Genomic DNA, 25,486 nt, shown 5'->3' with positions numbered 1-25,486 from the left:
CTTCATGGTAAGAATAAATTATTAGCTTGTTTGAACACAGTGAAGTCTTTACATGGACCAAAGGATGAGTGTAAACATATCTATGGTACCAGCTGGCCCCTCTCACCTCTACAAAAAAGGACGGAAACAAAAAACACTGCATTTGGTAATCAGCTGCACGTTATTAGTAAAAAGCAGAAAAGAAAGGGGCAAAGAAATCAACTTTTCAATAAATAGCACATTCCAGAGGGGCAGATGTGACTCTGTTAGCCAGCTCGACAAAGATACCGCAAAGCATTCAACAAAACCTCGTAGCAGGAAAACTGAGACGGCGGACATGGCGGCGATGCAAAGTGACAGCGGGTTGTGTTGAATCGGCTCCTTGAACTATTTGCGGCATTGGAGGAAAAAAATAAAAAATAAATGCGCAAAGATGCCATCCAAAATTAAAAGGAGGGAAAATAAGGCCCCTGAAATAAATATTCTTCTTTTAACAGTTTCCTAGGAGAAAAAGAAAACTCACTACACCTACTGTTAAAAAATGGTATATTCCCGCGCCGTAAGAAAACAATTATCAAAAAAGACCTCCGGCAGACACGGCTATACCATCCTGTTGTTAGTGTCCGAGGAAAAGTGTCCGAGATTTTGTTTTTGCCGGCGACCCCTGTTGTTCTTCGGGCATTTCCTGAAGACAAAGAGAGCGAGAAAGTCGGTGTTACAATTTGTGTCCGTTACTAAAATCAGATTTATATGCTGTGATTGAGTCAATCTCCCAATTTGGTGCCTTTTCTTTTTTAGATTTTAGATCGGCCATTGTACAGTATTGTGCAAAAGTCTTTTTCTTTATATTTTCTTTCCAAGGAGTCAGACTCCTAAAGTGGTCTTGGCCAAAACTTCTCCAGGTTTTCTCTGCCTGACCATTTTCAGACAGAGGACGTGTTTTTCTTTCTTTTTGTTTGTCGAGCATAAAAAGGGCACAGATCTCAAGCACTGAACCAGCGTTGTGTCTACAAATAACGGGCAATTTTACAAAAAAACATTTTTAAATTGTATCTTCGAGGCAGCGTGTCACAAAACCTCATAATGTGTTCCAGTTTATTTAGTTCAGTCCACAAAAATGTCACTGGCAACACATTTTGACAGATATAAAAGAGTATTTTTACACCAACAATGTGATTCCCAGAGAGCTATTTGCTGAACACATATCTTGGCGTGGTGTGTTCTTAAGTGGAGGAATAAAAAGTGACCAGTGAAAAGGAATTATTATTATTATTATTATTCAAGACCTGGACTGAAAATCAGTGACCACAGGTCTCATGACGGGACGAATGTTCAGTTCAGGTTCGGTGAGGGGAGCCATCTGTAAAACATGGCGGAGGCTCTGTTGTGTTTGGAGCTGTACTTCATGCAGTCGTGTTGGAGATCGTCACAACTGATGGTGTATTAATGCAGAAAGTTACCACCAGGCTTTTCATTAGCATGTAATGATCCCAATGATCCACACTGCCACTGCAGGAAAACCAACCAGCTCAACATTGTACAAACTCTGTTTTTGCCTTATTTACTGTGACTTCATGTTTCAGTCAACTCGCTGCATCTATTTTTCTAGTAAAGTATAAAATAATTAACACAATACTACTGCTATTACAGTGTTGAGGCTCCTGTGAAAGAAATGTCGCTCTTTTGATAAATACTGTAAGGACACAAAAGCTTTGTATCAAGCAGAAATGCTAAAGACTAAAATCAGTTAACACTTTGTAAGTATTTTAATGAGACGTAAAGACATAAATATTTGACAACTAAAACTTTAAACACTATTTTTTTCTTTGCACTTGAGTACCTTGTGATGCACATCACTACGGCAACAATGATGGCGATCTGCACGGCTCCGATGATGGCGGCGATCAGGACGTAGTGCAGCTTCTGTCCACTGGGGACCACGTAGAGGATGTTGAAGTCCTGAGGCTCGTCACACTGAGGACCTTTGTATCCTGCGTCACATCTGAGTCGGACACACAACAAGACTGTGTGATGTCACATGTTACATACTTTAGGATGGTGTAATAGTTTTGTGTTTGTTTCATGATTTAAACTTTGACATTTCACACTTTTACCACCACACTTCTGATGAGATCCATTAACTTGGACTCTAGTAAAAACAAACGCTTCATTTTTATGTATTTATTTGAAACATTTACAGCGGAGGCCGTTACAAACCTGCAGGTGGCCATGTTGTACTTGTTGATCTCACATTTCCCGTGAACGCAGAAGCCGGAGAAGCTGTCGGCACACGGGATGGACATTCCCGGGTAGAAACCTTCTCCGTGATCCACAATCCTGGTGTCTGAAAGGACGAAACGAGAAATCAGAGACACAAGGTGAGAACAATAAAGGGATTTTTATTATTGATTTACATTTTATTACATATTGATTTATAGTTTCTGTATCAAACACAAATCTTTACCACAATGCTGATGATGATTTGTTAGATTTTCCTTTGTAAGCTTTTCATTTTCGTTAGTTTCTTCCCTTTTTTCTATATTTAACGGAACAAATCTTCTTCCATAGTTTGTTTTGTGATGTTTATTTGATTGAACTAGGCTGTTTTTCATATTTGGCCTAATCTGATCTCACAGCAGTTTGTGAAACAGTCACAACCTGTAATCTGTTGATGTGTGTTTCTGGACAGCGACCTTGAACACGGCGTTTAATCTTACAGGTCTACAAGTGTGAATGATTTCCCATTTTAAAAGGTAAAAGCAGTTTGTAGTAGGAGCTCGGAGGGATGGTGGTAGAGACCCACGATCAGATTTTCACACATCATTTAAACACAACATAAAGAGGCTCATAACCAGCAGCCTGTCACCTGGTTTGGCTCAAGTGTTAAACGGTAATTGTTTGGGGTTTGAAAAAGTCACGTTTATTTTAAAGCTTCGTTTGAGCCTCCCCACGGTCTCAACCCCAGATTTGTGCGTCTGACATAAAACATATTTCATGCCAGCGAGGACAAATTTGCGATAAAGTGTTTCAATAGGAAATAAGTCCATTTGTGTGAAATAAAGAGGAGACAATAGATTCACTACATGATGATTTAAAGACCTGAGACTGGGCTGTAACAGTGATTTCCCATCTTTGGGATAAATGAAGCACATCTTACTTTATTTGATCTTATATCATAATTTTGTAAAGATATATTTGGTAATTTGAACACACAGACACGTTTCATTGAGTTTGACTGTGACGTCGCTCATCTTACATTCAATTAACGAACATTATTAATATAATAACAATATACTGTTGTTTTTTAATGTTAAAGCTAAATTTGGTAAAAGCAGATCTACATTTTATGCTCCTAATAATAATAATAAATGAAGTGCTGTGCCACAAACGGAGTCATCTGCTGTGCGCTGCAGCGCTGTGCGAGGGCATAAATCCTAATAAGTCACACAGATCTGTCTCTCCGTGCTATGATTCACTGCAGTCTTAGAGGAAAAGCTGACAAAGCAAACTGTGCTGCTCATTAAAGTGACTGAAACGTTATATACCAAATCCACATTAACATGAAGGAAGCTGTTAACAAGAAGCCGCCTGTGTGTGCGTGTCACCAATTTTAAATTCTGCTGTTCGCCATGTTTACGATGGCCGCGATGACATCTCAGAGATTCGCGAGCTTAAGACTGTCTGAGTGCTGCTGGATGAAATGTTTGAACGAGATTATAGGACAACCTGACTGACAGTGAGAGCAGCGCCCCCTGCTGGCTATGAGAAAGGACGCGTGACTTAAATCCGCGTTTTACATCCAGACTGAAGTAAAATCACATAAAGTAGAACAAATGTGCATTCTTTTTAGTGGCAAGCAGGGGGCGCTCTGTGTGGCAGCGAACCCTTCTGTTCCTGTTGGAAAAGGATCCTCTGCTCTGATCCTAGTGAACACTTTCCCGATGAGATAATGAACTTCTCTGCTTTGGCTCATTTTGGAAAAAACATCAAGCCCATCTTATAAATTTTATTCCCTCTCAGAGTCAGAAAAATCGATCTTTTAAGCCGCCTGTGGTAAAACGTTGTTTTAAAAGGTTTTTTTGTGAGTGAACTTCTTCACTCCCTTTTTGAGTTGAGCCTTTTTAACCTTTCACTGTCTTTGGGAGCCGTGAGTGATGAAAGCTTGTAGTGAAGGGCAAGTAGGGACACGCCGCGGTTTGATTCATTCGTCACTGAATGATTTACTTATTTGAAGGACAGGCGCCGATGTGGTGAAGGTCACCTGAACGCGGCACAGAAGGAGAAGCTCAGCCTTTCTCAGCTCTTTATCGGAGGCAGAAATGTGTTGCTGTGTCGTTCCCTGTTTGCGATGTAGACAATGCTGCAGTTTAATCCCGCGCTTCTTTTGTCCGAGTTAAAACTCGGAGCGAAGGAGCTGCGGAGGAATCGCTCCCCCTGAGACGTTGTAAATGCACGGCGAGCTCTGCAGATAATAAAACGCTTTCGATTTTGTTTCATCTCCTCTTTGATCTCCAGACTCAACACTTGCGTCGTGCAGCTGATGGTTAAGGCGCTGAAATGCCCTCATTCTGCTCCTCTAATCTGCATGTTGACTTATGAGAAATCACACAGTCGCACCGGGATCAGGCTTAAAAAACTGTGTACTTTCTTTCTTTCAGAGCTGTGCCTTTTGATTTCCTGCACTTTTTTTCTTGCCCCCCTCTGAGGACCTTATTGTGTATTAAGGAGATTTTCATTAGGTTTTATCCTGCTGCTGTTGCTCCTCAGCAGGTTCAGACGCAGGTTAACAGGCTGCCGAAAGGCCGCAGGAAGTTTTACCGCATTAGAGGCAGGAAAAGTGGATTTACAGTGTGGTTATATAATATGAGCAAATACAAACAGAGTCCCAGAGGTTGTTAATGCGCAGACTGCTAGCCATGCTAGCGGCTCAGCTCTGTGCATATCCATCACATAGTGACACAGACTGAATAACAAGTAGAAGCTCGTGTCTGGATGGACGGCGTCCTGTAATTCTTCATTTAATGCCATCGTTAGGTCAACACACCTGTGGTATGAATGCACCTGAGCTGCAAATCTGCACTGACAGGAAACTCTGTCGCTGCCAACAGTAATCTGATTCCTGAAAGTATCTTTTCTAGATTCAGTTTGACTTGTCTCTGTGTTCTCATATATGCATGATGCTAATGATGCTCAGGTTTGAACATAGGGAACAAAGACACTGACGTACAGGTAAAAGCTGTGCTGACACACTGCACAACATCTTCCTAATGGGGTCATTCTTGGCCACTGGAGGCTCCATCCCCACAGACTCTCGGGGGATGTGGGGATGGAGCCTCATGTTAAAATGTCCATAAAGAGTTCATCTTTTAAGGCTTTTCTAACAGCTGGCTGTAGCTGTTAGCGCTCTGCTAGCTGAACTGGACCTCTCATGCATGTTTGTGGTGTTGGAAGGAGTCTGCTCCACTTTTGAGGAGTCAAATTAAATGCTACATTTTTATGTGAATCAGTGCTAATTATCAGGTGCAGTTTACAGACGTATCTTGCAGTGTTAGCTGATAACTTGCTACACTATCCTCTCCTCTAAATCATTTTTTGCTTTGTGATCCACGCTGGAAGTCACACACAGTCAGAGCAGTTTACAGTACATTATTTTTCTTTTTCATTTTTATTGACTATAAATACAAAATCAAGTGTTTGGAAAGCTGCATGGAGCTTTGAGGGTGTTGTGCTATTTTGTGTCTGAACCTCTACAACACAGCTGGAGAGGGCAGTGTTCGTATGACTCACAGGGGCAAAATAATAGGGAAAAAATCAGGTGGAAATAATCTACATTTTCCGTTAACTTGCAGAGTGCAGCAACCTGGCAAAAAAGGAACATGAGGCGTGTTGAGCTTCCTTACCCAGGACGTTTCCTTTGAAAGGGCTGCCGTCGTCTTTCTTGCCCTGTTTTTCTTTGTCAGCTGCAGAAGAAACAGAAGGATGGAGTCGGTTACATTCAGAAATCCTCTCTAAATAAGCTCCAACAGTTTATTTTTTCCCAACGTGATGGAAAACAAAGATTTCAGCGTTTCCATCCAGGCGACGGCTTGAGATCATTTCTATTTCCTCGGGTGAAACAGACACTGCCTGACCGCTTGACTTCCTCTTCGCTGTCTTGCATCGTGTCTTTTGTGATCTGTTTATTGACTCTGTGTGTGTGTCTGTGTGTTTACTCTTCAGGACAGACTAAAGGAAGTGAAAGATGTCGGGGGATGTTTACTCGCCATCTGAGTTTCGCTCTGTTAGAGTCGAGGTGGGTCAGTCTGATGGTCTGTGTGTGCTTTGTGTGGCCAACAGTGGTGGGTGCCAATAAACAAAGAAGCAGCAGGGTTTGGGTTCTTGTGTTGTTGTGGTTATTTTCCTGTTGACAGGCTTCATGTCTTCGTGCCGTCTGCAGGAGGATCTGCTGCGAATGTTAAACAGGGCATACACTCCGGTTTGTACGTCTATCATTGTGGGGACCCTGGTATACATATAGCCCTTATCCACTGGTACCTACTTAGCTCGGCTTGACTCGGTTTGTAGACTTTTCCTATAAGGTGGTAGAACCCGTTTGCTCAGCCCGCGTTAAAAATGGATCCAAAAATGTGGTGTCACCAGTGGCCAGCCAATGGCGTCACTCGACGAGTCATGAGACTGACTCCTTAACAAAAATTAAAATGCCATTTTTGAAACCTGGCAACGAAGGAAATGTGTCGCATACAAATGATGTTACGAGACTTTTGGCCGCATTGCTACAACAACCCCATGCGCACAGGAGGTACAAACAAACCAAACTGAGTAGAGTCGAGTAGATACTGGTGGAAGCGAGGCTGTGGTGGACTCCCAGGACAATGTTTAATCATAACCTTTCGAATCCAGATGTCAGGATCAGAGGTATAGTTTAGTGAGAAACCAAGAACACCGTCTACTCATTAGCTTAATTATGAACTATGTAACTCATTTCAAAGTCTTTACTGAGGTCAGAGAACAAGTTAACCCAGGGCTGTTCTCACAGGGCTTATTTTTTCATACTGTCAATTCATTATTTGATACTTTGGCCATGTTTGATATGATTCTCCACAAGTGGAACAGTGTACACATATAAATGAAAAAAAAAATCCAAGAAAGATTTTATTTCACAGGGAATAAATTATAACAGCACAGCTTTCGTTTGCCTTTACCGACTGACGAAACTTAAAATCTCTGTGTAAGTGATAACAGCGATTATCAGTGATCTCTTCTAAGTTGGGCTTTGTGCTTCAGGCTCTGTGCGTGCTCACATGTGGCAGTGTTTCCTGGGATATATGACTCTTCCACACAAAATGATCCCTATGAGTGTCACCTCCTCCACTCAGGAACATAGAGTGGACACAAAAAGTATAACAGTGAAATGCAACACTGTGCCAGTAGCATGAGAACTGGATACATTTAACCATGAACAGTTACTGTTCCACGGTTTAATACAGACGATGCTTTAGTTTGTCAGCAGATCAAAATGAAATCAGGTGTTCTCGATGCACGGTTCAGCAGTGTGAATAAACTCAGCAGCAGATTAGAATCAAGTATAAAAACATTTACACCGTAACCATGGTGATTTAGCCAGTTAAGATGGGAGACACTTTGAATTTTCTGTTTTATAAGGTCAATACAGTTCACTAAGACATCAGCCTGACTTTTAAGGTCAGGTCCTTATTTTGTCTGTTGATATTTGAAATCACACCCAAAGTGAGGATGTAAAAAACCCACATTCTACAAAGTTGTCCTCATAATGCACCAAAATGCACTTGGTCTCCACATAGACATGTGTACACGCACACACACGCACACTCATCCATTTTTAATGCTCCATCATTCCTGAGGAAATATTGACAGAAATCTCTTTGTCTCCATCTTACCCTCCCCCTCCCTCCCTCCATCAGCATCTCCCCAAAGCCTCATTGTTTCCCATCTTTGCTCTTGCTCCGCTTTTTCTGTATTTGCAACCAAAAAATAAAAATCATAAAACAGTCTGCTGATGCAAGAAAAATATGAATGACAAACTGTTATAATAATTTTATGTGGTATAAGCATTAATATATGGACACCCTAGACCAGGGGTGTCCAACTCCAGTCCTCGAGAGCTGCTGTCCTGCAGATGCATCCCTACTCCAACACAGCTGAATCAAATGGTCTGATTACCTCTTCAGCATCAAGTTTGGCAAAGGCCTGTTAACAAGTCATTCATTTGATTCAGGTGTGTCGGAACAAATTAGTCATTTGTTAGTAAAGCTAATTAAGCACTTTTAAACTCTTTTACACTTCACTGTATATTGTGAATACAAACACAAGTTGTAGTTTGAGGCTGACGAATAAATAGTCAAGTTACCATTATTCCCACATAAAGGGGCATGTGACGTCCCCAAATTCATTACTATCCACATAAATCAATAAGTGGTACAACTGTGGGTTTGGTCTTCTTTAAATATCCACATATTTATATCTAGATATCAACTAATATTTCATTATGTAAATGGAAAGTTTTCCAGAAATTAACTGAAAGATTTGGGATTTATAAAAACATCAATATACAAAATATGTTTCTGGTGGACTAATTTACAGTTGAAGGTAATGAGAACAAATACACTGACTAAGCTGGAAAAGGACCACCTGGGTTGGTGGTGGGTTGCAAAGTGGCTTTAGGAAGCTAATGGGCTAAATAATGTGTGTAGGTGTGCAGAGCGGTATCACATGAGCCATTAGGTCTTATCTGACTGCCTGGTAAAGTCAAGAACAACAGCTTTTGTCTTCTTCACTTGTTCAGAGTCTTTAGTTATTTCTGGGTCCAAATGAGTCACAGATTATTATGTCAGGGTGATTTCATGCTGCAAGCTTGTAGCTTGTAGCTAGCTTGTAGAATCTCCTGGTCTCGACTCTGTGAGCTTTCTTGTGTAATTGAGTGTAAATATCATCGAATGGCTGAAAGGATCCATCCACATCGTCAGGTTAGTTATTAACATGTTAATGTGTGGTTTGCATCTCTCACTATGAAAAACTCGATTCTAACAAATCATGACTGGTGTTAATAAAAAGCTGGAGCTGTAGAGAATTACAGCTTTTGTAATCAGTTAACAAGCTTACGTGAACCACAGGTCCACATTCGACCAATATTTGGCTCCGCCGCTGTGGAATAACAGGATCAATGTGTTCAAATCCTTTGAATTTGGTTTCTTGGCTGTGGTGCACTGAGTCACTGGCCTGCTGCCCTGAGGAAATAACAGATCAGAGAAGGTGGCAGGTGCTCTTCACCTCAGGGTGCAATACCACCCTCACCACCCACTCACCCTCACCTGCCACCTCACTGAGCCAATCAGATCACTGGCCACCTAAAAGCAATAACCACTGACAAGAAATCCATAACTCTTCCCAGGTTAGGGTCTCCTGCTGGCACCTGCAGAGAGTGCATCTCCAGCAGGACGACACATTGTTTAACTCCTCTCTGGAGGGGAGAGGGAGGGGAAACAGGAGGACAAAGGAGGGGGGAACAACTAAGCTGTAGTGCCTCTTCACCTCACTGTACAATACCTTGTGCAATACTTTTTGTAAATAGTCAACAGTGCAATAGACTCAATACTTGAAATGTGCAATTCACTTGTATTTTTATTTTTTATTCCTATTTATTCTATTTATCCCCTTTGTATATTTTATTTATATTTGTCTCTGTATTTATATATGTGTGTGTGTGTGTGTGTGTGTACATATATATATATATAACAATTCTGTAACTGTAACTTCGGTCGTTGCTGTGCTTTTTTTGGAAGTCGAATTTCCCAGAGGAACCCACCCGAGGGATTAATAAAGTTCTATCTTATCTCTTATCTTATCTTACATTGTGATTCAAGGTGAGTCCATCAACATAAATTAGACCTGAGGCTCAGAGCTGTGCCGAGGCTGGAGGAGCTCTGGGTGTTGGCACAGACTCTGAAAAACATCACGCAGCAAACTGTGACTGCAAATGAGGTTTGCATCTAACACTTGCACCTCACCCTCGGCTCCTCTGAGAGGAAGAAACCTTCAGTGATGGTTCAGAGGAGCTGTGACTCATCGCAACGGTGTTTTCATCTCTGCCATAAAAAGATGCTCTGCATATTTGAGAATCAAACATGGGATTAAATTTATAAAACTGCGAGAAATCACTCAGAAAAAGAACTAACAGGCAGCCCAAAGCTGGAGGATGCTGATGAACCTTTGGACTCCTTTTTCATGTTTTTTGGCTGTAATTTACTCTCCTTTAAAGCTTCTGAGACAAGAAACCTACAACACTTTAAAGAAGAAAACCTTTAGTTACAAATGTCATTTAGAAGCTAATCAACTTTAAGCTTGAAGTCCAAGTCAGAGTTTTGCAGTCACAAAATGACCAGCAGCTTAAAAAGGTTCAAAGTAGTCTCACTTTCACCAACAGTATTACTATTATGATGCACCACAGTGTTCCCCTTTAATGTACTTAAAGTAATGTCATTTTATTCAAGTTTTCCTCCATTTTATTCAAGAAGAAAGGAAAACCATGAATCCATGACTGTGCATGTGGACATGAACCTCCTTATGCTCAGTAGGGGGCGACTCCTCTTCTTTAAATGCACAGAAATCTGACAGACGAAGGTGACGTCAGCGCACATGTTCTTGGTGAGTTTATGCTGTCAGTCACTAATCTGACTGAATATAACAGGATGGTCCCTCAGTTTGTTCTATGAACTCTTAAGGTTAGGGTTACTAATAAGCAAGATTACAATAACAATGTCCATATATGGTAATGTTAGGGAGGAGTTTGGGGTCAGCGGATGGGTCATTTTGATGACTCATATTTCCTATAATGCTGATCATTCCAGTTCTTAAGAGAACTGCTGTTCATGTTAATCTTCTGTTACAATGAGTCATGCTGCATTTGCGCTCTTTATCTGCAGAGATTCGTGGAAACACTTTGACTGAAGCATCATCGAAACTTTACTAACCAAACGGTGATGTCACAGGGGCAGAATTCATCATAGCATGTTTGACATACCATGTCAGCACCCACCAGTTTGTAAAGCCCTGCTGTGACTCCCTTGAGATTAAATTTTTCCCACCCTGGTGTCTGAAACCAGATGTAATGAGTGAGTCATTACCCAGCGAGCATATCTGGATAATAAGCTTTTTTGACAAGTACAATTACCATAATTTATCAAAAGAACTCAGGGTTTTATTGACCTGAAAGTAGAGACTGAGACCCAAAACTCATCAACAGGAAAGTATTTACAGAGGTTCTTCTACAGGACGTGAAGCCTTTTGGCAACCGGAGGTAGTTTCACTGGTAGCTACCAGAAATAATTCAGGTTTCACTTTTCAGACCCACAAGTCACATCCATCTTTTATACTGTCTGTCTGGACTATGGGTATGCAGCTTACCCAGACATGCTTGTGCACAGTCCTCTAAAAGAGCAGTATGATGATGCTAGGCATCAGCTAAATACAAATGAAAAATTAATAATAAAAGATTAAAACAGCAGTATGAAAAGAACAAAGAAGAAACGGTCGAGTTTTCACTGTTTTCAAAATGAATTCAAATCAGGAGTTGATGATAATTAAGGCAGGCCTACAGATTAGCTAGAGGCCACATGGAACCACTGTTTGGAAGAAAAGTGAGTATCCCCGACCACTTCCTGTATGGCTGACGCTTGCTTATGAAATTGGTCACAAAGAGGTGTTGCACTGGAAAATTGGGATTTTTTTGGGTCTCTGGTAGGCTGCCGCAGTTGCCTTCAGTTTGTATGGAAGATGCCAACGTATCTGCAAACACAAACTACTCACTAAGTAGTTGAAAAGTCTGAATCAAGTACAAGTTTGCAAGTTGTTGTTTAATTAAGGCAGAATTTTTGTTTGGAAGGCAACGTCCTACATTTTCAGGTTTCACTACCTCTCAGTAGTTTGTGTTTGCAGACGAGTTGGTGGCTTCCATGCAAACTACAGGCGACCACAGCAACCTGCTAGTGACCGAGGCAGTTGTAAGGAGGGTTTTGGTTGCAGCACCATGTACCTCTTCTTTCTAATGTGATTTATTTCCCTCTCATTTAAATGACTTTTAAAATATTTGGCATGAACATCCCTACGGGTTATGCGATTCATATAAAGTCTATTATTTTGGTGGTGTTGTTGCAGACTTCCTGTTTGATTTTGCTGGAAGAAGCTGCAGGCAGCTGGGAACTCTTTCTCATAGTTTTCCGAGTTTTCTGGTAGCTTTGAAGTCTCCCTGCATTTCTGTTGTTTTGATTGTCTTATAGCTTTACCTGATAGTTTTACCCGAGTACTTCAAGGCAGAATGAATTCTGTTGGTTAAGCTAGGCTATAACAAACTATGGCCTTTTGAAATTTGAGAGTTGTTCTTTTAGCGATTGATAAAATGAAAATACTGCACTGGATTTAAATTCATAGGTTATGGCTCATATTACTCTGTAGGTGAAACTGATCTGAACTTGAAGTCTCTGCGTCTGTTCACTGTACTTAAAGTTGCAGTACAACAAACTAACTCTGTATTTCTGACTGATGTTATTTAAACCTGCTGTTGGTGCCAAGCAGGCCCTGCGTGTCAGATTATTTCAGGATGTTAACAAGGTGTGGATTAATTTCTTGCGGATTAAAACTGCGGCTCCTGCTCACTTGATTTGTTTCTTAATTGAAAACACCGGTGATTAGATGCATTAATTTGTCTGACACGGTTTCAATAACGAGGCTGATTTATGAAACGGTCACAGTCGTGCAGTCAGCAGTACTCAGCGAGCCCTGAACGCCATCAGTCCTGCATTTTACTACATCAGCAAGTCAATGTGAAGTAATGACCCACGTCTGCAGCCAGAGGAATAACGCTCAAACTGGAAGATTTAAACAGCAGCAGTGACGGTCTTCAACTTAAACAAGTTTTTGAAAGTGAGCTGGAAAAACAAAGGAACGAAGAACAAGGTTTCAGTCAAATGAAGCAATAAGGACTAAACAGAAACAGAAGTGGACTCATATAAGAACGTAGAAGGAAAAAGTAAAGAAAGTAAAAAAAGATGGAAAAAGAAAGGAGTTAAAACTGAGGAAGAGAAATAAAAAGAGGAAAGCTTACATTTCTGAGAGAAAGATCAAAGACATCAGGAAAGAAGGAGAGAAAGGGCCGAAGACAAAAGAAGAACATGAAAGTGTGATTAATGGAAGGACGAAAAAACGAATCTGGGAAGAAAAGAAAAGTTCAGTGAGGAAAATAAAGAAGAGTCAAATACAAAGAAGTGAAATGAGTACTAAACTTCTTCGTTTCATCCATTTAGAGTGTTTTTCCTTTCAGGGCGGGTTATTGTTGAAGAACGAGCTTATTTCATAATCCACACAGCTGATGGCGACCGTTTTCTGAGATTCGGTGAGATTTTCCAATCTGGATCGGATCAAACAGCCGCGGAGGCGTCAGTGGGCGGATTTCTGTCTGAACACAGAGCGGCGAAGCCGAGAGCTGCTCTCGACTTGCTGCAGTCGAGGTCAAAGGTCGTCGGAGCGGCTCAGACTGTTTACAGATCATCATGGAAGCATCAGCAGAAGCTTCGCTGAGCCACGGGGGACGAGCAGCGAGGGTTTACTACAGGCTTCAGCTCCTCATCGAGACTTCATCTCACGTCTTTTGTACCAAAGCCACAAATGTTTGGTCCACGGAGTCACGAGGACGAGAGGCCAGCTGTTGACTAGAAGTTATTTAAACATGCTTTAAATGATGTGATTGTCTCATGTGTGCACCATGAATAAGATCACTTTATCAGGTTTTAGCTTTTCTTCACAGTAACCTGTGATAGTTATCCTTCTGACAGCTGCATTTAATGCACATTTATACTGTCAGACTTAATTATTGTAAGCAGATCAGTTGATCTCAGAACTCAGCTGAGAGAATTCAGACTCAGAAATGAAAATTGGCGTCAACAAGCTAACTTTATGTTCATCAAATGGTTCTGAGTAACAGGAAAAACCAACACAGCATTAAAATGTCTCTTCAAAGAAACCGAAACATGAGGAATCAATCAGTCTGTAAAGTCGGTGATGGTGCCTGATGAGGTTAATCCAGCTTTGCAAAGTGAACGATTCGTTTCCTGTGAATTTGTGACTTCAGACTCGGTAAACTGCAAATCTGTTTCTCTGACTATTTAAGCCTCCTCAGGTTTATTATGAAAAATGGATTCAACTTCCTCCTGTTTCTTATTCGATGCTTAAACAAGCCTCTGGGTATCGTCGAAACGCCTTCACATTCAACTTGAGTGTCTTTAAAAGGTCAGTCGGTGTTTGTTTTCTGAACATTGATCAGCTCTGTGGACACGTGGAGCACAAACCAGCGCTGTGTTTGCTGCAGGTCAGGTTATTAGGAAAAAAAAGGAAACTGAACCATAATTACTGCTTTGTGTGACACTGAATGCCTCATTTCTGTCACACAGGAGGGACGTCTGTTTATCAAAACCCTCCATTTTCTGTCACGATCGTCTCCAGAGATCCGCTCTCCTCACTGGCTGAAAAAGGTGTTGGCGTCACTTATTCACACAGCGCTTCCTGCCGGCCGCCACAAAGCTGCACGTGGAGCTTTGAATCCAGTCGCTCATGCACGTCAGGAAACAGCGTGATGACAGAGAGCTCAGAGAGCTGAACAGACTGTGGGTGGAGGCGTACGCCATCATGATGGAGGTAAATCAAAAGCTTAAAAAACAGACGCTCGGAGATGTTTTACATTTTCACGTGCAAACAAAACCAAAATCACAGCTTGGTATCTCATCGCTCTGTGTCACAGGGCACCACCACTGTCAGAAACAGCTGAAAACACGAGGCATTGACGCAGTCTTATCATGGAAACACACACACACTTAAATAACTCTCTCCTCATGCAGATAATCACACCAATTATTCAGGATTGTTTATGCAACTGAAAAAACCCAAGAAACTCAATATTTCTTCCTCATCTTAGGAGTCAGCAACCATTTTGCTTTTAGTCAGAACAAAACAGCTCTGCTGCAGCTTCTAACTCACCGTGCACCTGCACCAGTGGAATGACCAAAGTATGATGCGCCATTTAAAAGTTCAAACACCTCACTGGATTCAAATTTGCATGCAAAACAGGAACACAGCCAAAGTGACGTCACCCACCCACATTTTTTAAACAAAATCTTCAGCTAGCACACTGAGAATATCGCTCTAATACCAGAATCTTTATTGTCAGTGTAGCATCGAAACACTGAACAATAAACTGAGGCCCAATTCTCAGTATGGACACTGGTGTAATCACGGCTCAAATAAGTGTATCGTTTATCAGTAACAAGCCGCTCGGTTCAGTTCAGTGCTCTGTTTGCTGGTGGGAGAGCTAACGTAGCGTGACAGAAACTGAGAGCAGCTTTTATTTCGTCTTTCTCTGTCAGCTCCACATGTGCCAGAAGGTAAGTAGCAGCCAGGTGCTCCTAATCAATGCACCTGATTAACTGATCACGAGCAGGTTTGAGCGCCTCTATAAAAGTGACAGATTTGCTGGTCTGGAGATTCAGGTGTGTGTTAACAAAACACAATCTTCTCAGGAGTTCAAGATCACGCCATGCTGTTCTCAAAGAACGCGCACAAAATCCAAAGAGCTTCATTTTACCCTCTACAGGTCTCAGCATGTTAAAGGCAAAGTTCATGACAAGACAATTAGAAGATTGAACAAGAATCAGTTGTTTGGAAGCGTTTCCAGGAGGAAGGTGCGTCTAAAAAACATGGAACAAAAACATCTGGAGCGATGTTCTTTGGACGGAGGAAATAAAACACTAACACAGCCAAACAAGAACATTTTTAAGTTATCTAAGTGACTTATATATCATGCTTAACCTGAGTAGAGAAAGACTGCAGGGGTCTAAAAATGATGTGCCAGGAGTCCGCTGTTCTCGCCGGCTCTAGTGAGGCTTGAATCCCCGGCTAGCTCTCGAGCTGGTGGGTAACACACGAAAACGTCGGAGCACTTTTGCAAATACGTGATGTCCTGACAAACTGAGCAGATATTTGGAGTTTACACAGCTACATTCTAAAAGTTTATTTTGTGACCCAGAAAGATTAATAAGAGTAATATTTAAACTAATTAGCTGCCGCCATTGTTGGAAACTGGAACTGGCTGTCCTATGAATTCTGGGATAGTTTGGGCCATGAAGGATACACCCGACCCATCCTTTAAATCTGGGGAAATGAAGGAGGCATTTGTCTGCCACGTTTGGAGCAGCCTTCGTCGCCTGGCTGTGACGTAATTGGCTGACAAATGCGGTCTCCGAAAGATGCGGCCAAGGAATTGGGACATACCTATTGAGACTGCCAGCATGGTTGGGGAGGGGTGATGATTTGAGCAGTGAACCCCTCTGTACACCAAAGTATTGTAGAGTCAGGAGGCCGTGTGGCTGACAGCTAAACGCTGGCTAAAAGTAAGTCATGCAACGGTCCAATGATCCCAAGCTGAGCTGCAAATCTCCAAGAAAATGGCTGAAAAAGAAAATGCACCAAAGTCCTGACCTCAGCCTGATTGTAATGTGACACCTCAGGAGAGCTGTGCATAAACAAATGCTGCAAAAACCAGTGAAGTGAAGTGACGCCGTAAAGAAGAGCGTGAAAGACTGATAACATCATGCAGAAGTTACTGCTGCTGAAGGAGGATCTACAAAGCACTGCATCGCGGGTGTAGTTCTTCACAGGACTGCAGACAGTCTGGGTTGGACGACGGGGTTCTCTGCAGTCTTAAACAGGCCTTAGAGGGGCTGAACTCTAAGCTGCAACAAGCCTGATAAAACTGCATCGTGTTACTGTATCACCACCTCTGCTTCAGCATGCAGTCATTTATAAACGAGTTACAGTTACAGCCTCATTCTGTGATTTAAGATGAGATTAGCTTCAACGCGTCAACCTGAGCAGCTTTAAACTGCCCACAGAGCTCGTGTAATGCAATCGTGTAATCTCGTTAGGTCTTACGGGGAGGGATAGCTCAGTAGGTAGAGTGGTGGCCCCATGATCGGAAGGTCGGGGGTTCGATTCCCCTGAACAGCTACCCTGAGGTACCCCTGAGCAAGGTACCGTCCCTACACACTGCTCCCCGGGCGCCCACTGCTTCACTGAGTGAATGGGTTAAATGCAGGACCAATAAAGTACACTTTCTTCTTACCGGGGCACCTGCCCAGGTGTTTGACATCGATCTGCTCCTGCTTCATGCACGAGGCCTCTCTGACCAGGCAGGGGTTGTTGTAGGAGTTTCTGTCAGTGGCGCACACCGGGTTTTCATTGTGACCGCTGCAGTCGATGTTACATATGCACCTGAAGGGAGGAGAGGAGTCGAGTCAGGAGAATAAATGTTGTGTCTTCAGTCTGAACGCGTCTCTGCCACACAATCATTAACTGAAGTGCGTTTAGAGGAACGAAGACGCTGCTCATTAGTCCTCCACAGACCGGCTGCAGATACAAAGAACTAATTTCAATCCCTTTCAAGAACTCCTTCACTCGTGATTAATGGTTTCAAATTTACTCCCAGAGTTCAATGGTGGGACCTAAAAAAAGAACTTTTTGACTCTTATTTCAGTCGATTTATAGTCTTGTTTCGCTACGCTTAATAAGTCAAGTCGAGTTCATTTATGTAGCCCAATATGCCTGGAAGGGGATTGCAATCGATACAGTATAAAAAGCCTGTTGTCCTTAATCAGATCAGAATATCTCCCTTAAAAAACAACTTATAGGTAAAAATATGGAGGAACGCTCACAGAGAGAAGAAAATATATTGCTCACATAGAAATCAGGACCTTCATTTACCTCAACTACAAAAGTCAAACGGCCTTGGAGACGGATCTTATTTGTAAATCTCTCTCTGTGTAAGTCTGTAAAAGCCTCACTTCAGTTTATTTAAGTGGATTTTTCCAGTGTCATATATTTTATTCCTAGAGCAGCTTTGCATGATTGACAGCCCCAAATAATCCTTCTTTATCTCATACCGGGCCTCAGTTTATCCTGTCTGAAACAAGCTGTAAGCTAACTCTATATGATTGGCTGCCGCACACAAACAGAACAGGAGACAAAAAGTGAAGCTTTGGTGTTGTTGGTGTCAGTTTGTATTTACACAAACCTCGGGGGTGAGCTTCGTATGAATGTTACGAGTCGAACACTCACCAGACGTCCTCCGAGTCTTCGTCACACTCTGCTCCGTATTTGCATGTGCTGCACTTGGTGAACTTCTTCCCGACGTCTGAGCCCGAGCCCTCGTCGTCTGAAAGACACAAAGAAGAAAAACTTTAAGTATGAGTGTGCCTTTAAACAATAATGATTATTAATCAGTGTCTTTTCACTTTTTGTAAATCGCTTTGGACCAAAAGACGGTGCAGTGAGCAGTGAGATATACCAAAATGTACCAGTATTATTCACGGAGGCATTAGCTCAATTTTCTACAAAAATCACACACTGGTATCATGTAGCTATATGGAGCATTTTTTTAAAGGAACACACACATTAGATTCCTTAGGGGTCATTTTGAGACAGGACCCCCTTTCAATAAACAGTCGCTACGGGAAAATGTTGTTTCCCAACCAGTAGGTGACTATCTGGAAACCACTGGGTGGAACCTACGGGTTGCTGGCAGTCGCTAATGGGAAGCCAACTGTTGCACCAAAAACTTTGTTGTGATTGCAACTTCTCCTTTGACGGAAGTGTGTGTTACCACTGAAAGCACATTTCAAGAAATGCGGCTTTTACTTTGAAGGTGAGCACTCCCCATTTCTGGTCACATTTCTCGAGCGTCGCTGCAGCTCAGAAAGGAAATGAGCAACTGCAGGAATCTGCCAGCAAAAAAGCAATTGCACTCTCAATAGAAACCAATCATCAACTAGTGGGGGAAGACACAATTTTCCCTTGCAACTAGTGATTACCAGATGGTTGCTGACCAGTGTTTTTATGTGGGACCAAACCTTAGGCCAGCAGTGTCCAACTCCAGGCCTCGAGGGCCGGAGTCCTGCAGGTTTTAGGTGTATCCTTGATCCAACACCTGGTGGTGAAAGTTTTCAGTAAAACAAAAGCTCAGGTCACAGTGATTCACTCTGATCCAAAAGTTCAAGGCCTGAACTACGATACATGCAGGGTTTGTTTCTACTCTTAACTCTGTATGAGGTCAAAGAGGGGAGATTTCCCTAATATGGTCATGTCAGGCACAGGAAGTCCCACCACCTTCTGTTTATCTGGTGCCTTAAAGAGAGCTAAAACAGCTTGTTTCATGCTGCAGGTGAAGCAGAATAGGCCCTCTGTGCCACACTGAGTACTGGTGAACCAGACCTTGACCTGTTTGCTCTTCCAACACATGAACCCAGAACCTGTGACTGTTTAAACACAGTTATAACGTCTGAATAAATTCAGCTTCACTTAAAAGTAAAGACGGGTTGTAAAGGAGGAGCCATGGTGTTGTTGTTGTACACTGTTACTGAGGAGCAGAGATGAGAGCTTGTACTGTGAAAAGTGTGCCGTTATTCACCTGTGACACTCTGCTTGTTGTTTCTCCAAAAAACTCCTATTAATTTCAGCGCACCGTCTGTTTTGCTCTGCTGGCTGTGAAACTCTTTATTCATCACTTTCCCCTCATACTTAGCTTTTATTATTATTATTTGTGCACATCTTTCCAGGACAGAAACCTGATTTCATTTCAAAAACAACCTCCAGCTCACATCAGCTTCTGTTCCGGTGAGCACCGCCGTGCCCTTAACGCCGCAGGCGCCGTTTTCCACCATCAACACGCGACACGGCTCACGCGCTTTTCTATCAGACACAGCTGAACGTGTGAAGAGGCTCCCGAAGCTTATTGGCCAAATGGAAACAGAGACAACGCGTTATCATCTTATGATATTATTACCATTACCATTACAGGGGGATGCGTTTAATACCATCTCGCATGACGGCGTCTATTTTCCAGCAGGGAGTGAGTTCAGAGCAGATGAGGCGGTAACAACCCACAGCATCAAATATCAAAGAGCCGCGGGGATTATCCCAACCCGCCTTTCATCAAGGGAGCAGTTTTCATGATTCATCAAGTGTAATTTTGTCATGTAATAGAGGAAAAGCTCAGAGCCATCAAGGGGACGGAGATTAATCCGCAGGAAATGTAATGAGCATCCTCAAAGCTGCGCCCGGAGCCATTAAAACATCTATTCAACCTTAAAATCCAAAGAAAGGTGAGATCAGAGCTGCAGCTCCACTGCAAACAAGCAGCACCCTCAAAAACACTGGAAATAAAACACGAGTACACGTATAAGCAAGAGAGCCTTTACTCCAAAATCACAGTGTTGGACAAAATCACCAACACTCGTCTTTAAACCTTCAGTCTACTCTGATTAATACACAAGCAGGAGATTTAAATTTACTATGATCCAAAATCAGGATTTAAAATAAAAAAATCAGAAAAGGAAGAATCATGTAAAGATTTCAAGGAAGCTTTAAATTGTAAGTGAAAAAAGTCCTTCAGCACTAGAAGTTGCTTTTGAAACTGACCCCAGAGGATTTTATTTTGAAGGGTTTTCATGTAGGATGACATCAGATGATAATCCGTTTAATCTAATTCTGCACCTGCATCAGATTGATCCTCACTGATTACCTCGTATCCAAGTTTGAAAGATCATATGTTCCTTTCTACTTCTAATTTTAAAATCTTATGAGAATTACTAGATTTTTCTATTGTTGTCAGTGTTTATTGTAATGACTTCATGCAGCCCATTTGCAGTACCTTCATGGCCCGCTGCGGGGCTGCGGGCCACACTTTGGGAATCACTGATTTTGTTAATTTGATTTGGTCCAAATGTAGCTCGACGTTTTATTACTTGTTTAAAAAGATGCTGAAAAAGTGACTTCGACTTATCACAGACTTTTAGGTTTGGCTGAAAGGTGAATGAAGTCGCCTTTTTAGGATGCGGGAAGATCTCCGTATGCATACAAAGCCTCTGAGCAATTTTCTACTCTGATGGTTCCTGAATGATGTGAAAGGCCAAGCTGTGCTTTAGTGGTCGCGGCTGCTTAGAATGCTGCCCCGCAGAGCCACACCTGATGGATGGTGGGTGGGTCCAACCACATGCTAAATAACTGCATTCAGTTTGGTGCAAAACGCTAACTAGTCAGTCTCAATCAAACACAGCTTTGAACAAAAACACGACTGTAACAGGAGCATAAACACAGCAGTGTCTCGAGCACTCACCAACACTTTTATTGTCTCAACAGACTTTAAAACCACAGCAAACACTGCAGTGGAGACATATACGGTACAGCGCTCATATTGTCATACTGCTTTCCTTTAAATGACTGTTCGCTGATGATACAAGACTAAATTTATCCTTAACCCTTAAATCTAAGCAAATGAGAGGTTGTGAGTGAATCAGTCCAGATCATCATCGTTCAGTTCAACGATGCAAAGACATCTGCTTTGTCTGTCTGTGAAACGTTACACAAAACAGCTCCACTGTTCACTTTCAAGGAAGCGAGCATCTGTCCGCACATGTCGCACATCTGCAACCGTTACTGTGAAATGTTGGTTTCACTTAACGGGAGCTGGTCAGCTGACACGTCCACCATCTTGGCATTATTATGAAGGAGGACCGTGGCAATATCTGAGTTTTAGTAAGCAAGTCTAGTTTATTTATGAAGTGTTTTTCACAGACATGCACAACAAAGTACAAAAAAACTGTAAAAACTATAAAATCAAAACCAAAAGAATAGAAATATTCACAGACTGAAAGGTTTCGTCCTCCGTGTTCTTCAGTCTCTGAAGAGATGAACAAATTCTGAGCCTGCGATTGAAGACTGCGAGCTGCAGTGTGTTTAAGAGAGGCTGGGATTAAAAGATTGTGGCTCAGGAGGCAGCGCAGGAAAGGTTGGTGGTTCAATCCCAGGCTGCTCTAGTCTGCCAAAGTATCTTTAGGCAAGATACTGAACCATCTGAGAGTGATGTTAGATAGAAAGCATGCAGACGTAAGGTATGCTGTACAGAGCATGATATAAGAACCAGTCCGTCCTAAAATCTCTCTTGAACTCACTCAGTAGTCGGTAGTCTGGCTGCGACGCTGGAAACACGATTTCTCTAAACAGGGCGTTCCAGTGTTCGTATCGCTCGTTACAGACACATTTATAGAAGCTTTAAATAAAAAAGTATAATTAAAATTCCTGTTTGTTTAAAAAACAAACAATTACAGTGTTATTTAAAGTATTATCCTCTGTGGTTTATTAACACAGCCAGACGCTGCTGTTTTATTATTAATGTGTGGCAGCCAGATAACAGCTGGCCACTCATTAAAAAAAGGTGATGCCTCTCTGACAGCCTGTAGCATGTTCACATTATTATGTCCACCTCGAGACACACAGAGCTGCATTATGAGTAAGGATGGAGAGGTCGCGCTCTTATTATTTCTCACTTATTGCAAGATTTCGACAGCAAAAGCATGATTAAAATGACTGGTGAAGACAGACGCTGCAGTGTGTGTGCGTGTGTGTGTGTGTGTGTGTGTGTGGGCCTGCTGGCTGACAGATTGGCCTGCTGTGTGTGGATGTATTGAACACGGAGAGCTCAGCTGGGGCTCGGAGGCTGCCGATCGATTGACGGGGATCTGCAGCAGAGAGGCTCCTTTGTTTCTGTTCAACTCTGCTGACAGCAGGACGCTGCTGCTCCAAGCCGTCTCCACCCACAGCCAGAAACACAGCGACTGCACCAACAGCTAAAGCCTCCTCATATCCACACAGTGTCACATCTGGACTTTCGTGTTTCATCATTGAACGGGTGTAGAAGTGGTGCTCTCTCTGTGTATGAGACTTTGTGTCTGCATGCATGCACATAGTTTATGTAAAGACAAATTCATACACGGCGCAGGTACCAGGCTGTGTACAGAACCACTCTTAACAGTGAAGGAACTACACATCCCATAATGCACTGCAAATGCAAGATTCTAACGCAAATGACTTCCAGTATTCTTATGCAAAGTGATTCAGTATCATAGTGTTTAGTATAGTTTTAGTCTGGTGTGTGTCTGTACCTGTTTATATATCTTTGTGGGGACCAAAAGTTGGAATGTTACTATAGTTGTGGGGACCAACAGTCACAGCCCAAAGTGTCTGTCCTCACGAGTTTGAAGGCATTCTTGAGACTCAAAATGTGGTTTTAGTGTCAAGGTTACAATTAGGTTATTGTTAGGTTTAGGCTGAGGGTTAGGGATTTACTTTTGATATTTAGGGTAAGCGGCTAGGGAAAACATCATGTAAATTACATGTCCTCACTAAGATATCAAAACGAGAATGTGTGTGTGTATACTGAAGTAAAGTACACATGCTCCGATGTGTAAACCGTGTTTTGTTCCCGAGTTCAATCACCGCTCTAATTGTTTCTCAAATTTCATGCTTGCCACTGGGTTTAAACATTGCCATGGTAACAGCCACCTCCATTAATCAGACAAGTCAGTGTTTCAACTTAGAATTGTGGGTAGAGTAGTTCTTTTCCCTGACATCACAAATAAAACGTTGATATCTTCGAGACTTGTGTTTTCTACAGGAGCATCTACAGCCGTTTCACTGTTGTGACTGTAAATAAGTCTAGTTTAGATGGTTACAGCTCATAATTATGACATAGTGGGCGTCTCGCTTTTTTTTTTTTTAGAATTTTGTCATTCAGATATTATAAAGTTCAGGATACTCTATGTGTCATGTCTCCTTTCATAGAGGATTTCATAGATGTTAGCGAGGTTAGCCACGGTTGAATTACGTCACAGCTAAATCTCACATCTTTTGGATCCATCCTCATGTAGAAATCAGTCCACGTGCTTCATCCTATCCTCTGGCTAATGTTAGCTAACAGTAGCCAAACACACCCGTAACACAGAAAGAAAAAGCTAGCTATCCAACATAGCTAACCATAACTTTGTTGCTAACATCATCAGGATGTTATCAGCTGGTTATTTTTGCCCTCATGAGAAGTTATGTGTGGATGCTGCTCGCTGTTGACAAGAGGTTTTGAGGTAAAACACATGGGAGCAGCTTTAAACATCCCATTGGTTTGGATTTCTGTGGAAAACCCATCTTTGTGGAGTCTTTCATTTAGAAATCAGTCCTCAAGCTTTCCAAGGCAACTGAGAGTCAAGGAAGGCGCCATTTCTTTAAGCTGCGCTACAATCGATTCACACTTTAGCATTAATAAAAATAATTTAACACACGAAAAATATGAAATAGTAAAAGATCCACTGAATCTGATTTTCTGATCATCCAAACCTTAAACCGGTTTTGTGTCCAGAAGTGGACAGAGATCAGGTCTTCATCCTCCCCCTCATCATCACATCGCTGACATCTGTTCAGTTTCAGACCAGGAGGCATCGAGGTTCAACACACACACACACACACACACACACACACACACACACACACACACACACACACACACTACAGAGGCAGGAGAAGGCTAATTAGACGTCGACAGAAAAGGTTAAAGTATCAAACTGACAGCTCAGGGTGGAGGCCGAAAGCAGCAGGTCGCCACCCGTGAATCATCCACAGCATCATGTGTTTAATCCAGCGTCTGTTATCATGAAACTAATACGTTTAGCATGACTGCAGATCAGGACAGATGTGACAGTCAAAGACAAAGGAAGGAAACAATAAGCTTTAAATGATTAATGTGACACAGAATTAAAAACTATAAATTATATTCCAGCTACTGTGCGATCAGCGCTGACGCTTAGTGCCAAAAATGCCTCTGAGAAGTTAATGGGTTTGTTGAAATGAAACCGTGTGCGTGACTCGAGCGGCGGAGGTATTTCTGTTCTAACGCAGACGTTATTTATTGGATGAATTATTCACGCCTTGTACAGCTGATTTGTTTGTTGTTGTTTGTGAATGTCAGGCTTCGTTTTATCAGTCCCGAGCAGATGCACTCGCTCCTCCTGTGAAATGGTGTGAAAAACTGCAGTGACCTGCTGTTACGGAGCCTTTTCATTCAGCCGTGTATTTGTGAGCTGAGGTGACTCACAGGTTCTGTATTTTCCAGCTTATTAACTAAAAACTTTCATTAAAAAGTTTTTTTAAGGCTGCAAATTAGATGTAGATTACAGGATACAGGTATATTCTTGCTTGTTGCATTTAAGCTGTTTAAACGCTTAAATAAACATGAAGTTAGTATGGATTTCCTTCCAGTCACTATAGATCGAGTTGGCTTTGTTTTAGTTAAAGATTTGTCTCACTGACCTGTAAATAATGTGACTTTATTAGGTGATTCTCAGCTGTTTATGGTTTATGTTTGTAATGCACGAACCTTATATTTCTTTCCTTATCTAACATTAAATGTTAAAGCTATTTTCTCAAAAGCTCATATATAATAAATGTATATTTAATGACTTAACCAAGAAGCAGAAACTTCTTTGGAAACCCATTTAGCTGCAATTTAGAGCTAAATCACAGCTGCTATTTAGTTGCTATTACAGCTGCA

General features: G+C 41.9%; 1 protein-coding gene across 1 annotated transcript in view; it reads right to left on the bottom strand.

The window, feature by feature from the left end:
- Positions 1–579: 579 nt before the first annotated feature.
- The window catches only part of tmeff1a (transmembrane protein with EGF-like and two follistatin-like domains 1a), a 110,127-nt gene continuing 85,220 nt past the window's right edge, over positions 580–25,486 (bottom strand). The window contains exons 5-10 of the mRNA XM_085377477.1: positions 18,172–18,268; positions 17,180–17,328; positions 5,880–5,939; positions 2,197–2,323; positions 1,820–1,981; positions 580–664 (exon numbers count right to left, since the gene is read on the bottom strand). Coding sequence (XP_085233603.1) covers positions 580–664; positions 1,820–1,981; positions 2,197–2,323; positions 5,880–5,939; positions 17,180–17,328; positions 18,172–18,268 — 680 coding nt within the window. The remainder of the gene's footprint in view (positions 665–1,819; positions 1,982–2,196; positions 2,324–5,879; positions 5,940–17,179; positions 17,329–18,171; positions 18,269–25,486) is intronic.

Source organism: Diplotaxodon limnothrissa, linkage group LG18, assembly GCF_057381915.1.
Source record: "Diplotaxodon limnothrissa isolate DT_005_m linkage group LG18, D_limnothrissa_male_GT1.1, whole genome shotgun sequence".
Taxonomy (NCBI): domain Eukaryota; kingdom Metazoa; phylum Chordata; class Actinopteri; order Cichliformes; family Cichlidae; genus Diplotaxodon; species Diplotaxodon limnothrissa.
This window is presented reverse-complemented; position numbering and strand designations above follow the sequence as displayed.